Source organism: Miniopterus schreibersii, assembly GCF_964146895.1.
Source record: "Miniopterus schreibersii genome assembly, chromosome: 10".
In the NCBI taxonomy this organism is placed as follows: domain Eukaryota; kingdom Metazoa; phylum Chordata; class Mammalia; order Chiroptera; family Miniopteridae; genus Miniopterus; species Miniopterus schreibersii.
In genome coordinates, this window is record NC_138110.1 from 31,907,790 (window position 1) to 31,919,960 (window position 12,171).

The 12,171-nt window shown below is 35.0% G+C and overlaps 1 protein-coding gene across 4 annotated transcripts in view; it reads right to left on the reverse strand.

Moving 5' to 3' along the window:
• Positions 1 to 12,171, reverse strand: part of ASXL3 (ASXL transcriptional regulator 3) — a 160,574-nt gene that overhangs the window by 95,324 nt on the left and 53,079 nt on the right. For 2 of the 4 annotated variants that reach the window (XM_081150239.1, XM_081150238.1), the window contains exon 1: positions 1 to 103. In XM_081150239.1, coding sequence (XP_081006365.1) covers positions 1 to 78 — 78 coding nt within the window. In that variant the 5' untranslated portion in view covers positions 79 to 103. Of the gene's footprint in view, positions 109 to 12,171 lie in introns of those variants that run through there. The other 2 variants (XM_081150242.1, XM_081150240.1) reach the window with 2 other exon arrangements.

Below are 12,171 nucleotides of genomic sequence, written 5' to 3' on the forward strand. Positions count from 1 at the left end.
TTTGAGAGCATAGAGGCCTGACTTTCCAGGGATTTTGAAGAATGTTCCATCCCCTATTCGAGTGTTAGTGTGAAGCATTGCATTCAGACAGGCTAAAGGAGAAGTTCCACTAAAAAATAAAAGTGTGCAAAAAATGAAGCAGTCTGGGACGCAGTTTCTGTGGCAAAACTGTTCTCTCGTCTCTTAAAAAAAAAAAAAAAATCCTCTCGCATGCCTTTTAAAAATATCCTCCCAACCCTGAAAACATCTACATTACAATAACAGGCCAGTCCAGTTTCGCCAAAGTTAATCAGATGCATGTGTCTTATAGGCTCCGGGCAAAAAAGTCTCCTGAATTGAAATTATGCTTTTATTCATAAAGCAACCAACACTGTATTTCAAAGAAGCCAAAGCCCAAACGTTTATGTGGGGTTATTTTGCAAATAATACCAGGAAGCCTCGGTATTTAAATATTACAGACAACTTGATGGTTGCACTTGAATGATCAAATAAACCAAGTTCAAGGACAGCTCCATCCTATAGGTTGAAAAGCAACAAAGGAATCAGAAACTAGGGGAGGACTGATTTGAAATTACAAGCATTTAAGTTACGCATGGGATTGCATCTCTCACAAGGCCAAATAAAAATTTATGTCTGTGTTTATATCTCTGATACATCTTCAACAATAACATCCTTTCCTCAGTTAGATTTGTCAAATAAAGAAATGTGTGCTTGGGAATTCTGCCCAGCTAATCATTATGTTCTGTAGGAAAGATGCAAGGGGCTGAATTATGAAATCAGCAATTTTTTTTTAAAAGAAATCTAACAGCATTAAACTAGTGATTAAAAATATCAAAGCCCGTATGTACAAACATCACCGAAATGTACTCACATACATAAAAGGGTGTTTATGAAATGTACAACACATATGTATTTCCTGGGTTAGACTTTAGAGCTTTATTTTGTGTTTTGTTTGCAAACTGATATCTTCGCAAACTACAATTTAGAACCAGGATTATTACATTCGTTTACGTATGTTTCCATATACACTTTACTTCTTAATATGCCAAAAGGTCAATATTTGGTTGAGCCAATATTGATTAGAACCCCTACTCCACCCTGCTCACCCCTTAAGGGTTTGGGGTATTTAATTCAAAACATTTTGGGACAAGAGGACCTTTAAGACAAGAAGGGTTCAAATTTTGAATTTCTGTGATGGAAACACATTTTTGTGTTACTGAATTAAAAGTTTTTCCTATAAACCAACGTTATCAAATCTCTTACTTAGCACGAAAAGTCACCAGTAAAATGAAAAAGCCAAATGTGCTGAGTTGCTACAACACACTTAATAGCAAGTCAGCATATATACACATCATGGTCATAAAGGTTTATAAGTATTATAATAATAAGAGCACTCTTTATGACTTTCGAAAGCAGCTCTCTGTGCCAACCCGTCAATATGATTCCATTGGGTCTGACAGGAAGCAAGGGCCCTAATATAAATCTGGTCGGAGAACAATGCGGCTATAACACTAAAGTACACATGGTTATAATACTGTGTGTTTGTGTAATATCTTTCCTCATGAAACTGCTACAAGCTTACAGCCTCATTCCCCTTACAAAAGATTTTTGTTCGTATTTAAAGTAGGCCAGGCATACTTTATAAAGTAAAATATATTCATCTGCCCAGAAATATCTGTCCATGAATAAATTCCAGATAAATGATGCTATGCATGTTGTACTGAAGACTTCACAATACATATTTTTTATCATTCTTCTCTTCAGGCAAAAGCACAGACAATTTGAAGCTGGGAATTATTCTGCCAGATTTGAGGAGGTTTAATTTAGTGAAACTGTCAGAAACACAGATTTTCTGTAGGGAGTTGGCAAGGGGATGTTAACACTACAAGTAAAATAGAATCCAATACATAAAAATGATACAACGTAGACTTTTAAAAAATATAACTTAATAAAATTGTCCACCTCACATCAACCCTCACACATATTCTTCCTGCTCTTTTTCCCTAAGGTCCTAGTACACACAATTCCAAGAACTCAGATTTAGAATATTAAAGAATAATACTGTGTAAAGATAGCTAAAAAAAATACTAAACAAATATAATTTAACATCACTATAATTTTAAATTTTTCTAAGGTACAGTAAACAAAAGATAATTGAAGATAAATTGACTATTAAATAGCGGTTTAATGCTATGCTTGTTGCAAACATAAGTGATAAGCACCCAGTTTTAGATAAATAAAAAGCTCTGTTGAGCATGAATATGTTATTTAATTATACTGTTTATTAACTCAGTAAACTCAAGATTCACTACAGAGATATTTAAAAATATGCAATTCACAATCACATGGCAATATATCTCCAAAAGTCTTGATGACTACTCTAATTTTTCCCAAATCTTTCCTAAAACAAACATGTGAAATTGGTTTTATTTCAAAACTGTACATTAGCCTTTTAGAAGAGTTAGAAAATACTTCACAATCAAAGGCAAATTTTACAACTCAAATCACTGGCTGATTAGTCACTTAGTCTTAAGTGTGTCACTTGCAATTCTTTACAGAAAAAAATCTAATGATATGATTTGTTTTATTTATAAACAATAAAACAGCATCAGAAGAGTTAAGTGCTTATTACAAGGTAACTGTTTCATCCAATGCAGAATATATATGAGAGTGTGTTTTAAAAATCTTTCATACCCTTTACTTATTGCTTTTATTCTCAATGATTCTATAAAATCCAGAAAATTCGGACTGCTTTTCCTGAAGAAATGAATGTCTTAACTCCAACTGAACAGGAATAAATAAAAGTATTATTTATATATTTTTATATTCGGAAAAAACAGAGCTAGCAAGCATGCCTTGGCCCACTTTAAAGAATATATACATATATTTTAAAAACATTTCATATGTATATATATATTACAGTGATTTACTGTGGATATAAAAGATGTGTTAAAAGTCTGTATTCTTAGCATGAACACTTTTATGTAACATTTCCTATTTTTAATTAAAAATTTTTATTCACACTAAATGTAAGGGTTAATCACCTCAGTCAGAATTTAAAAGTTAAAAATTCTGTAATATAATCTGTATATGTGTATATGAAATAATAAAACATCAATAATTTAACAAAAAATCTCTGAAATTTCAAAAAAGTTACTTACTTTCTAAAAAGGTGAATTGGAAGAATCATCCCGATTTATGAAAGGAAAACAAAGGAAAAAAAGAGGAAAAAAAGTTAGTTTTCCAACTTAAAATTCAATTTTGCATCTTACCATTTCGATAACAGGACTATGTACAAGGAACAAGCCATTCAGATCTGGCTGCTGGCGGGGAGGACAGCGCCGAGGGCCGGGTGGAAGGGGCTTCTGCTTCCTCCCCTGATGCTTCTATAACATTTTCATTCCGTCCACACTGCACACGCATCCCGTATCAGGAATATAATTAGAAATATGTAAGTAGGACAATGTCCCTAATTCTTTTCTTCCTGCCATTCCCTGTCACTGGGCCCTTTCCTGTACACCTGCCAGGGCAGATATACAGCTTATTCCACGTGTTTGCTTTTCTCCATGGACTGTAGCATTATGGAGCCCTTCTGGTTTGTTTTCATTTCCCACAACCCCTGAAGCAGAACCGGGGTGGAATTTGGAGGCAGGGGAGCAGGCATAATTTAAACTGTCTAGACATCAAAGAACCCCCAGAGATGCTTTGCAGAGACTGGTGCTGTGTGAAATACAGAAAAACCATTGCTTTATCGTATCAAATTGATGACGGAGCACATAAAATTTTACTAATAGTGCACACTTAGCAAAGGGAATGAATGGCCTATCTATTTTAATAATTTTAAAAACCAGAAAGAATACCTGGGAATGCAATTGGAAGAATATCTGTAGATATGACAAAAAATATCCTTTCCTTTATATATAAAATAATAATGCTTTCCAAGACAGCATTTAAGTAATACAAATCTTAAGTTACTTTATTTTATTAAGTACCTCAATAAAAATTTCAGATGAAAGCTATCTCTTGAAAACATTTTTAAATTTCACTTTTTAAATATGGGAATATTAAAAAATTAATCCTGAGTAATATAAGTCTAAAAATTCAACAAATTCAAGAAACTTATTAAGAAGCATTATTAAACAGTTACTGAGCTAAGTGCTACTAATATAAATTAATAGATACAATTATATGTTCACTCTCCTTTCAAAAAATTAGTAATAGCTCATTTCAAGTATTTTCAGTGTTGATGGCTTAGAGAAAATATCTTAATTATGTTTTAAGAGGAAATTATATGGGTCTCTGGGGTGCAGGTAATGTTTTATTTAGTTCTTAATACAGATGTGTTCACTATGTGAAATTAAATTACTTATGATTTATGCATTTAACTCTATGTTACACTTCACAGAAAAAAAAATTGTAATGTTATAAAAGGAATCATGCACCCTTGGATTTATCTATTCATTTACATATTTAATGGACATGTCATTACTAGTAGAGAAAATTAAACAATTTCTACCAATGAATGTGGATGACTCTTAAATACATATAGGCACGGTGTACATCAGTTGATAAATCAATAACCTAGCTATCCTAGATAATTAAAAACTACCTTAGAAAGTCAAGGCCATACTACCTTATTCTTGAGAGATATTATTGCTAGTCTGGAATTCCCTAAAATGACTGAAAGTAAAAACATAAATCCTTTATATAACTATATGAATAATCCTAGCAAATAAAATATTAGCCCAAAAATGACCTAAAGCAACTCTGAAATTTAACTTTGAATACAAGAACTGTGTTCCAAACTTCACAGTCCCTCTACAAAGATCACTAATGAAAGTTTTTAGTGAGCGCTGACATATAAGGAAAAACTAAGATTAGAGTTTTAAAAATGTAAAAGTAGATTGGAATCACCAATTAAGAGAGGAGTCATATTTAAAAGGAAGGTATTTTGCCCATTTCTATGTTAAGAATATCAAGATGGTTGTCAATATTCTACATGTCTCTAAGGTGTAATTCCAGTACTTTTTATGAGTTGGATATAATGAGGCAAGAAATAATTATCAAATGACATATGTTGTACAATTTAAGTCTTAAATCTAGAGAAACAATTTCAGACTCTGAACCTAAACAATGTATCTCTGATTGGCTTGAACAACATAAAAAGATATTCTTCTTAAATACAAAGACATTTGAACTTAGACCTTTTATCCACTTCATAGACATTACCAAGCTTCCACTAGATGGATTATAGTGATTAATACAGACATATTCACTAAACTGACCTTTTGTTTTAGGAGACAAGAATTCCTAAACATTAATACAAGGACACGAGTTTGGTTAGTATTAATTTAGAATAGTGTCTATGAAGAAATTAAGAAATAGTCCTATAAAAGTCTAAATTAAAACATATAATCTAAATTATAATCTTTAAAGACCTCCAACTAATATATGAGGTCTTTAAAAATATACCCTTTCACATGTGAATAAAACTGAAAATGACTTACTCAGTAAAGGTAGAGAGAAAAGAATGAAAATAAATATATATTATTACAGTTACCATTTATCCAGTATCTCTAATGTGACTGCGCTTTTACAACTATTATCAGTATTCCTTACAGCCACCATGAAATGGAAGCATGGGTCCCAGTTTTGCAGATTTAACAGAAGCTGAAAGGTCAGGAATCTCACTGCAGTCAAATACAGCTGAAATTCAAATTCTACTCTGATTCCAAAGCCAATGCTCTCCCCACTATCCCACATTCTCTCTCCATAGAGTTGCCTTCTCCACCTAAGGAGCCTTGGATAATATAAAAAATACTTATTTAACACTTGAAGGAAACACACAGAGAAAAGCCAGATGCTGGCAAAAGGTAGGGTGGTTGACTCCATCTTCACTCAGGGACGCCTATCACAATGACTAACCCCAGGACAAACTGCAAGTCTGATAGAGAAAGAACTAAGCTGCAGAAGGTGTCACTGCTGGTTACCTTCTTCAGGTGTGTAAACCAAGGAAGAAAGAATTCTGAGAGATCAATGTCGAGAATTCAGATCCATAATCGCGATGCATCTTAGAATTGAATCGTTAAAAAATAACACAATCCATTAAATGAATAATCATTTATTAAGCTCCTTATATACATCAAGCTAGTGCTGAAATAAATTTGCGCTGACAGTGCTTTGCACATAATAGAAATGCAGGCCGAGCTGAATGGAACTCTCTGAATACATAGGAAATGACAAGGGACGCAGGAGAAAGGAGCCTTGAGGCATGTGGCACAACAAGAGGAAATCGTTTGGAATTTAAATGTTATTCCTGATTTATTCCAAGGAGATGACTGAGACGGGATCATACACACATTTCTAACGTCAACTCCAGGGCAGAGGCAGCCAACCCATGGCCACTGCTAGCTCTTCAGGGCTTTAAACTATTTTCTCACCACTGCAATCTCAAAAAGAGTATTTTCAATCAGAACAAAATGTCTATCTTCCCAAATAAAATACTGAATTTCATATATTAAAGAAGAGACACTGTCATTATATTTGGTATGATAAATTAGTTTCATATAAAAATGTAAATTTCTACATTCTACTTGTAGCTGCTCACTCTCTCCCATCTCATTAGCAATGGCTAATGCGGCACCACTTCCAAATGCGTCCTATGGGATATTAGTCCCAAGTGATCCTCCAAAAGAATTATCAAATGAGTTTTGGAAAAGCAGCATGCTGCATTCTTTCCTTGCAAACTCACCAATACATTAAAAATAAATACTAAAGTCTCTGAAAAATCCTACTTAACTCAAGAAACATGCTTAATTTTTCCTAAGCATATTTAATAAAAAATCCTCTCCGCCATAATATTTGACAACACTCCCTATTATGCCAAGAAAAATACTTGGGGAAATGCTATCCTATATTTATGATTAGGATCAATAGAAAAAAGTGCCTAGCAGTTATACTCCCAGGAATGTTTAATTTTTTATCAGCCAAATGTTCCTATCAAAAACAAACAACAAACAAACAAAAGCAAAAGCAGAAACAAAAAAAGCACAAAAAAGAAAAAAAAAATACTGCTCACTCTTCAGGCCATGCCATACACTGGATTTTTATTAATTAATTACTTTATTCACTTAAGCATTAGTTTTCACTGCCTACCAAACCAATGAAGCACAAACTCCTCAGCTGACATTAGGGTCCCGTACATTACATGGGGCACCTGGCTCATCTCCACACTCTCCAGCTTTCAGACTCTCTCCCACTCTCAGACTATCCTCCTACAATGTAACTGATCCAACTCAGTCAACCTTGTGCCTCCATGGTTTCCCATCTCTCTGTTTTGGCTCCTATGAAACCATCTGCAAGGAACTGCATTCCATTCCTTGTTCCATTTACTACTCAGAATAAAAATTTTAACTATCACCTGCATGGTGACTCCTTCAGTAATATTCCTTCATTACAATCTCAACACTATGCATCTCTCTCAGGACTTCTTTTCATTAAAACTGTTTACACTTCTAACTTTCCTGCCTTTGCTACTTCCAATAAGTTTGGGAACTCCACAGGGGTTCCCATATTGATTTATCTTTGTATTATCTGAGAAGCAATCTCAATGTACTCAAAGGGTATTTGTTAAGATGAATTTAAACACTGCTATAAAAACTGTTACAATCATGGATTTGTGGACATAAAGCACCTGAAATGAATATCATCTATATTCTATTTAAACTCATGACTACAATCACGTGTGCCAATCACCCTTCATACTACACAGGCTATAAGACCACCTTATATTTGCATGCTCTGCATTCCTTTCTATTAGGACTTTCCCTTCCTCAGTAATGTGATTCCAGTGTAGCCATCAGCAATTTCCCCAGCAGGAAGGCTACCAAGATTAAACTATCTGGTCAAACAGTGGGAGTCTGAGTATCTTTTGGGGAACTGATTTAGAAATAAAGGGAAAGGACATACATTATTTTCAGTAGAAACATAAACTTGTAACCCACCAAAAAAATGCGCTAGTGCCTACTCATGAGGACACCGGCTGCTGAGAATAAAGCTGACCAAAGGAAAGCAGAGCAACACGTGGAAAGAAAACAGAAGGAAAAAGATATCACTTGAACTCTGCATTATCTAATCACATTCAAGATCAACCTACTGGGTGTCCAAGTTGATTTCACCAATAAGTCCCTTGCTTATTTTATTTTTGACACAACTAAGTGATTTATGCAAGCTGGCCTCATTTTTTGTAGGCCTCCATTTTCTCATCTGTAAAATGATTTTAAAAGAGGGATGCTTAAAGCTCTACTAACCCCTTTCTGGCTAAGGGTTTAAGGGCAACTAATAATGGTTTGACTATTGGCTTACTGCTCATTCCAGACGCTCTGCCTGCCTTCGTACCTCTTTCAGGTTCAGCACCCTACGTTCTCCTCCTTTCCTACTCATTTATCAAGGTTCCCTTGCCTTCTAATAACCTCCCCAGTACATAATGATGTCTCTGAGCCTCTGCAGCGTTACAGCCTATCCTGCAATTACAGCATTTAGTCCTGTGCTGTCTAACGCTGCATTGCTCGACGGCAACCAGCTCCTTAGGACTCCAGCTTCCTTAGGATTCTTTGTGTTCCCCTCAGAGGGCCCTGACAGACTTGGACGCTCAGAAAACATTCAGGGACAGCTGATAAGCTAATATTTCACAATTTACAGAGTAGATCAAAATCTGAAGCTTGGCAAGACCAAATATTGGTTGAGGATGTCCAGAAATAGAACCATGAAATACTCCAGTGAGAATGCAAATTGACACAGCCAATTTGGAAAGACATCTGGCAACATCTAGTGGGGGGGGGTGTGCATGCTCTAAAGATCAGCAATTCCACTTTTTCATACAGACTCTAGAAAAACTAACATTCACAGAGACACTATATGTTTTAAGAAAAAAAGGAAGAGTCAATAAACTAAATGTTCACCAGTAGTTACAGCTATAAAAATATACTTTTCCCTATATATTCACAGTAAAGTACACAATTCTGAACTATACTAGTATACAGCAAACCTATGACACTGATTGCCTCTGAGAAAAGAAAATCAAAGAAGCCAGCTTGTTCTGTTACACTTTATTTAAAAGAAACTCAAAGCAACTATGAGAACACGGCTACAACTATTAATTCCAGCTGGTAGTTGTTGATCTATACTATTTTACTGTATTTTGAAAATTTTCCAAGCATAAAATAAAATTATTGATGATTTTCTTCTTTTATCCACAATATGGTGTCTCTCTAACCCAGTGATTTTTCAACCGGTGTGCCACGAGAATTTTTAAAACATGCAATACCTAAATATTTAGGCAGGGGCACTGACCTCTTTTCCCTTAGATTGTCAAATAAAAAATGACAACACCCAACACATCAATAGCCGTCCAATGTGAACGAATAAAAATTATACCTAATTTTCTGTCAAGATCAGCAAAAAATGTATTTGGTGTGCCGCAGAATTGTAGTAATTAGTTTATGTGTGCCATGAGATGGGAAGGGTTAAAATCGCTGCTCTAATCTATCAGATCCTTCCCTTGTTTCAAGTTATGTTAATGTTTAGACATTTTTATACAAGCAAAGAAATAATTACATGGAAATTATATACAAAGTGTAAAGGTACATCATTATACAGAGTTAAAAGTCCCTCTCAACTTCCCCCACCCACACCCACTGCTTCAGGGGTAATGACTACTAAAGATTTATCATGTTTTTTTCCAGAGCTTTTTCTTTTTGCATTTATTTATATATGCATATATTTGACTCTATGGTTTGGAATTTAAAATTCATTTTCAACGCAAATGAGAGCATTTAGTGGATACTGGCAGCTACAGGCTTTTATACTTAATAATATGATGGAGTTTTTCCCATAGAATATTTTTTGCTCTTAATTTTCTATAGAATATGCATGCTCTTGATATTCATATAATGCTATTAATATCCTATAGGGTAAATGTTATACCATAATTTTAAGTATTTTCTTATTATTTAACACTTAGTGTATATCTAAGTTTATCCATTAAAATAGTGCTGCAATAAAGAATCTGTTATTCTCCTTATATATGTGCTATAGACTGAATATGTGTTCCTCCCAAAATTCGTATGTTGAAACCTAATCCCCAATGTGATAGCATTTAAAGGGGGGGGCGCTTTTCAGAGGTGATTAGGTCATGAGGATGGAGCTCTCCTGTATGGGATTGGTGTCCTTATAAAAGAGAGCCCAGAGAGCTCTCTCCCCACTTTCTATGTAGGTACTCAACATGAAATTGAACATCTATGAAACAGAAAAAGGGGCCCTTGCCAGACTCCAAATCTGTAGGCACCTAGATCTTGAACTTCATAGCCTCTGGACCTGTGAGAAACAAATTTCTGTTGTTTACAAGCCACCCACTCTATAGTACTCTGTTATAGCAGCCAGAACAAACAAAGACAATGATCAGTACTACTATTTCTCCAGGATAATTTCCAAAAAGTAGAATTTTTAGATTATAAGGATGCTTTTAAAGTTTTTATAGTTATTTCCAAATTACTTCCCTTGAGAGTAACTATTTTCCCCACTCTAGTCAATGGTGGACAATATCAATCTTTAATTTTTTGTTCATCTAATCTAATCTAATCTAATCTAATCTAATCTAATCTAATCTAATCTAATCAAAATGGAGGTGAACAGGTCATTCAGGTAGAGGGAGCAGCAAGAAGAAGGTGGAAAGATGGACAGAATTAAAATGAGATGTACGGCCAGGCCCGTTTGGCTCAGTGGTTGAGTATCGACCTTTGATTCAGGAGGTCATGGTTCGATTCCCAGTCAGAGCACATGCCCTGTTGCGGGCTCGATCCCCAGTAGGGGCCATGCAGGAGGCACTGATCAATGACTCTCTCTCATCATTGATATTTCTATCTCTCTACTTCTCCCTTCCTCTCTCTGAAATCAATAAAGACTTTTTTTTTTAATTGTATGTACAGAAACACGATTATTTGGTATTTCCAGAGCAGTGATGGGAGGGAGAGTAAGACTGGGGTCATGTTCCAGAGGGAAGGTATGCACCACGCCATGTGCCTGACTTTTATACTACAGTTCATATCCCCTGGCAAGGAGCTTAATTTTTATACAGGGGACAGTGGAGAGCCCTAGAGGTTTATTTTAAGGAGGAAAATGCCCTTGTCCCTCTATAGCATAAGGATAGATCTAGAATGAGATGTGCCTACAAGAAGGCAGAGCAATTAGTATTAGTACCCTGCAGTATTGGACTGCAGGGAAGATGACAAGAACCTCAGCAATAACGGCAGGGCAGAGATGCAGAAAAAGACTCAAGAAATACATGAGAAGAAAATGGGCAGGGCGGGGGGGGATAGAAGGACATAGAAACTGACTAGATGTGTGAGATAAGGGAGAAGAATAAATTTAGGATTGCTGCAGGGATGGCGGGTGAATGGTGGTATAACTGATTTCAGAAGAGGTAGGTTTGAAAGAAATATGATGAATTAAATTCTGGGCTTACTAATTTAAAGTTATAAACCCAAAACTCAGACACACAAATCACAGTGCCAATCTTGGGGTCAGCAAAAAACATTGGGGAGCCATCAGCATATCCATGGTATTTAGAAAGGTAAAAATTGATAGGCACTGATATCGCTTAAAATAATAAGAGAAGAGAAAAATGACTGACATGAGCTTATTATATTCCAAAAGTTAGAAAACTACATGGGAAAATGTTTCTGAGATTTTAAAAAAAGGGAAAAAGAATCCTATGAAGGATTTCATTATAACAATGAGGTGTGATTCGAACTTCAGGACACGATTATCTTAGAAGTCAGAATAAATCTCTGTATTTATAGGTAGTAATAACCTATAAGTAGAAAATACCTACATCGTGCCAGCAGGAACCCTTCTTTTAAATATAGTTTTTCTTTTAATATGAGAACGTTACGAAATACCTGCCAATTGAAGAAAAGATGAGAAAAATCACTGAAAATTCCAACTCCTTAAAGCGATGCTGAACATTTCATAAAACTTCTTCTAGCCTATTTTTCTGGTGTGTTTCTATTTTAAAGTTATCATTTATCTAAATGTGGAATCACAATATTTCATTTTATCTTATACCCTTTCCATATTACCATGAAACCATCATAAATATGTCAGATGATTTAA